The sequence below is a fragment of the Mizuhopecten yessoensis genome, unplaced genomic scaffold (assembly GCF_002113885.1).
Source record: "Mizuhopecten yessoensis strain PY_sf001 unplaced genomic scaffold, ASM211388v2 scaffold7087, whole genome shotgun sequence".
Taxonomy (NCBI): domain Eukaryota; kingdom Metazoa; phylum Mollusca; class Bivalvia; order Pectinida; family Pectinidae; genus Mizuhopecten; species Mizuhopecten yessoensis.
The window spans coordinates 1,069,546-1,074,511 of NW_018406874.1; the positions used below are offsets into that span (position 1 = coordinate 1,069,546).

The window sequence follows — 4,966 nt, forward strand, 5'->3', positions numbered from 1 at the left end:
CTAACTGTGTGCCTTCCATTATGTCACAACATATTCCAGGGGTGCAGAGACCGTAAGTGAGCATAACCCCTGGAATATCAACGATGCATTGCCATTAGCTTCTGAAAAATTGGTAAAAAAATGAAATGCAAAATTGAAGATGTGTTCGTGGAAGCTGTTTTAAGTTTTTAATCATCTAAATTGAAGCATGCATAACTGCAGATGATGTGGATTATGCATAATAATTTTCACCACAATCCTTAATAGCACTTTCCCAGAAATGGCGGTACAAAATCCAGAGCTGTTTTTGTTTAAACGGTTGAACCAGTCGGACAACAGTTGTTCAATTAGTAGATAAGGTCGGATATAGTAATCTGATGCTGCTTTCAGGCGAGCCTTGACAAAGCGTTGCAAGGCCTGCATTTGCAGGTCCATGAGGATTTATACCCGAAATGGTTACATTTAAAAACGTACAAACCGGTTGTTCCACATAAACGAACAGGCCCCAGTAGAGTTAGGTGGTCATTTTAATATTTCCTTAAAGACCAAATTTGAACCAGACATAGCTATAGGCTAAGGACATGAATACTAAGATTCATCATGATCCCATTTACAATTTCTGAGGCAAAAAAATGTTTCAGACTGAATGACAGATGCCACACCATGGACAAAAGCAATCTGAACAGCCCAGCATCTGATAATAATTGGCAAATAATACCTCATTCAAGTAAATTTGAGCAAGATTTCGTTTGTTTGGGTATTTTCAGGAGTATAGAAGATCTACATGTATATATTTATATATTAACACCTGGCTGATTGGAATCTTAAGACTAGAAAACAAAAAGGTCAAATACAAATTTTTATTAATTCATTTCCATGACTATATAAAAACCTGGCACATGCTTTCAACGTTATCTGTACAGGCATATTACACTATGTACAGAACCAGTACACTAATCCTGCTCCATGTTTGGGGAGAATCTGATGATGGTGACGCATACCCTGCTGATCTGTAAGGCACCAATGTATTGTAAATATTTTGGAATTTCATCTCTGTTTCCCAATTTTTAAACATCATTCAATCAACAGATTACATATAATTAACACCTATTTAATTATTACACAGTCCACTGCTTTAATATTTATCATAACATCTGGCTCAGTAAATATTTGAAGAAGTAGAAATACTAAAACTTTTGTGACTTCCTTTAATATATAAAGCATCCGAGTCGCAAAATAAAACGGTCACTTTATATCACCAAATGTTCCTTTGTACATGTACTTTATCCTACATTCATCTTTCACTCATCTGTTGCTTTGTCAATGATTGCTGATCACTATAAATGTTACTCTTTTCTATGGCACACTTCACTAGACAGGTCCTCCTCTCTGTAACACAAACAAATTATATTCAAAACATTTACAAGGTTTTTAAGTTTTAGGTTCTCGTCTATAAAACTTAAATGAACATAATGAAATGTAGACCATGCTATTTCGTTTGAAATTACAATGAAACAACAATAGCTAGATTTAATTGTTACTGTAACATAAGCATACATTTCTTTTCACATCCATCCCACTTAAATACTACACCAATGTAACATATTTACCAAGCAACCTCCACTGTGATCCATGTGTCCTTGTATCCTTGTTCCATCAGTTATTTCGGCACAAAATACAAGTACCAAGGTATAAAATATAAATGCCAAAGTATTTGTATACTGTAAGAACCAAGGTACAAGAGTGTTAAGTATAAGTACCTAGATATAAGCACAAAGAGTGGAGGAAATAACAGTAACCTTGACCTTTAAACCTAGTAACCTTAATTGAGATCAAAACCATTCTAGTTCCATGGAATATGAGTGTATTTTACAAAGTTATTTACTGCAGTAACTGAAAGCATGATTTTACTGTGGGGAACCAGTAGAATTCACTCCTTTAGGGGAACATAACCACTTTGGAACTGTGGCCTTTTTTATATAAGGCCCCCTGGTTTCTAATATGAATATATCTTAATTTACAAATACCCAATGTGTAGGTTATAACTATATAAATGTAAATAAAAGCATTGAACAGTTACCAGATGCAGTATACAGTCGATATGAATGCAATTTCAGTGATATTCTATTTATCTGTCACCCAAATTGCATTCATATCGATTGTATACTGAAACTGGTAACATTTCAATGCTTAAATGAATCTGTTTCATTTCTCATCCAGGGCATTTTGATATTCATTAATGTATTCAATATACCTGTATGAACTCCATTTCTTCTTCTGTTAGCGGTTTCCTATGGTAGCGACTGGGAAGGTCCTTGTCCTCTATACCAAAGCCTTTGGGTGTATTGCCTATAGATTTACCAGCTGGTGCTGCTGAGGAAGAGGGAGTAGATATGGCTGCCTGTCTAGGTTGTAATGATGAATCTAATAAAATCAAAGTAAACATGAAGTAATCAACACTTGACTACTAAATCTAAATACATAACAATACAAATATTTAAACCTTTTTATCCCCTTTAGTCATGATAATTGGCCAGCATAGCTTTTGGCATGAAGTACTACAAAATATATGTGAATTGAAATAACCTTGAGTAAATTTCTAACAAGCATTTGTAAATTCAATATATCTGGTCGATACAATTTTTAACACATAGAAAAAATATAAAGATTTGCCCACCTTTCCATTTTTGTTAAAGTTGAAAAAGAAATATAATTTTGTTTGGCTAAAAACAAATTGAAAAGGATCAGTTGTATGTACATGTGTTTCTTCTTTGCCAAAAAGGCCACTATCTCACCATTTTATGTTGATGATGATAAGGTTCTTACCGGTAGCTCCTGTTGATGGAACGTTTGTTCCATAACGAAACTTTATTGCTGGTATATGAGGTCTTACTGCAGTCTACAAAGATAAATTGTTCAAATTAGTGTAAAGTTGCATCCACTTTAGATTTAGTATGTCTCGAATAAAAAGTTAAGTAAATAAACTATACATAGTTATCGCTTTCTTTTTTTTAATTACATTTTTTAACATTTTTTTATTAATATGAAGACATGCTGTAATATATATAAACTTTATTTTACAACAATTATGAAACAAGTTATTTCTATTAAATTCAACCTATATTTATCACTCTTGTTGGCCCAGATGTTACTATTGTTAGTGCCCACGGGGTTCTAATGTGGGAGGAAACCAGAAGACACGAAGAAAACCTACGAAGGAAATGAGGCCCGGCCACCTTGGTGAAAGGCAAGCGCGCTATTCAAAGACAATTACAAACTATACACTAACATGACGCTGTATCTATAGATATTACCGGGCTATTTTATTTATTGCTCCAACTCTTGACCAGAATGAGTAAAGAATATCAGATATCATTTTGATAAGTTCTACTCATGTATATACATGTCTGGCATTTGTTAAACATCAAATATTTTTGAGTGATACTCAAAGGGATAAGGAATATACAAAAATACTTCTTCTTACAACAAATGCCCTTGCCGGAGCCGCCATCTTGAAACAGACGACAAGTATTCGGGAGAGCTATACCGAAGGGAGATAAATACCAATCATGCTCTGGGCTACATTCGCGTTACCGGTTGAAACGGTACGTGTGGCGCAGAAATTTTCCACGATAAATGAACACACTTGGACNTCTTCATTTCCCGCGACATGTCAAACTTGAGTCACAAAATGACAGAACACATGTTGCTGAGAAAAAAAGTTAGAAAGAAAAAAAAGTCCTTTATTAATATACCAGATTAGAGATACTTTTAATTTTGGTATACACTAGGAATAGAACGACGTATCATTATATGTTATACCAGAGTATAATACTATAACTTACGTCTCAGATTTATTACACTGGACTTTTATCAAAGGTACATGCGATTTTATTACAGTAGATATGCTTGAACCTATGTTGTGTAAAGGAAAATAGTAGATGTTTTATGAGTTTATACCAACATTCTGTAAAAAAACCGATCAAATAATGTCTCGCTTTTTAATATAGTCATAAATAAAAAATAAAAAACCATTTGAACAAAAAGTTAAAGGTTACAATATTGACCTGAGGACGTTTTGCTTGCCGAGCGGATTGATTTTTTTCTGTGTACCGAAACATAGAATTATTTTCTAACAAAATCTAGATGTCCGAAACGTTAAGACCCATTCCGCAAGCAAAACCGCTAAATATTTTGAAACACAGTCCAAAAAAGGCAAATATAATAAGATAGTCGGGTTTATTTTAGATTGTTTAAGGATAACTATTTTTTTTTTAACTTTACCATTGTTAGTTATTTCAACAATAGGGATATTTTCTATGGCAAGCAAAAGTGGAAAACACTTTTTTTAAATATCTAATAATTCATATTTTATATGCATTAATTAATGTTAATTAATCACTTATTCATTAAAACAAAAAATAAAAATAAGGAAAAATAATATATTTAACATCCGATTTTTTAATATTATTAAATACCAATCTTTTCCATATTTAAAATAAACTAATAAATGATTTATGTATATTGTATATATTACAAAACGATTTTCAAATATTAGAAAAAAGGAATCTAAATATAAGCATATTTACATAATAAAATTATTTTTTTTGCAAAAAAATTATAATTGAAGAAAACGTATTTCCAGTTTTTATAAATGAATAATTCTAAAATAATTTGAAAATTAAGGATTAGAAAATGAATGGGAAAGGAAAACGTAAATTAAAAATAAACGGAATATTTTTATATTGCTTTCCTTTTTTTATTCCAGTGGATTCTTGAAGTAGGTGTACTTAATCTAGTCCATTGATTATAAAGAAAACGTTCGTTATTCACTTCAAATAAATACATGTTTATTATTCATTCTTGTGTCGCCTCGCCTCCAGCATATGTTCTAATGGAATTACAACAAAAGCATGTAGAGTTATCCCATTAGTCGTCAATGAGCTTTGAAGTACCGACAGGCGGCGTTGTTTTAAGGTCAAAGGGC

The 4,966-nt window shown here is 32.3% G+C and overlaps 1 protein-coding gene across 2 annotated transcripts; it reads right to left on the reverse strand.

Moving 5' to 3' along the window:
• Nucleotides 1-825: 825 nt before the first annotated feature.
• On the reverse strand, nucleotides 826-3,564 carry LOC110453065 (28S ribosomal protein S36, mitochondrial-like). Of its 2 annotated transcripts, none has more exons than XM_021501889.1 (4): nucleotides 3,464-3,564; nucleotides 2,806-2,878; nucleotides 2,234-2,403; nucleotides 826-1,368 (listed from the first exon to the last, which is right to left on the reverse strand). In XM_021501889.1, the coding sequence occupies exons 1-4, from the start codon at nucleotides 3,488-3,490 to the stop codon at nucleotides 1,351-1,353; spliced, it is 288 nt and encodes a 95-aa protein (XP_021357564.1). In that variant the 5' UTR covers nucleotides 3,491-3,564; the 3' UTR covers nucleotides 826-1,350. The 2 variants fall into 2 exon arrangements, with proteins under 2 accessions (XP_021357564.1, XP_021357563.1); XM_021501888.1 differs by lacking the exon at nucleotides 826-1,368 and adding an exon at nucleotides 1,427-1,636.
• Between the last annotated feature and the right edge of the window lie 1,402 nt (nucleotides 3,565-4,966).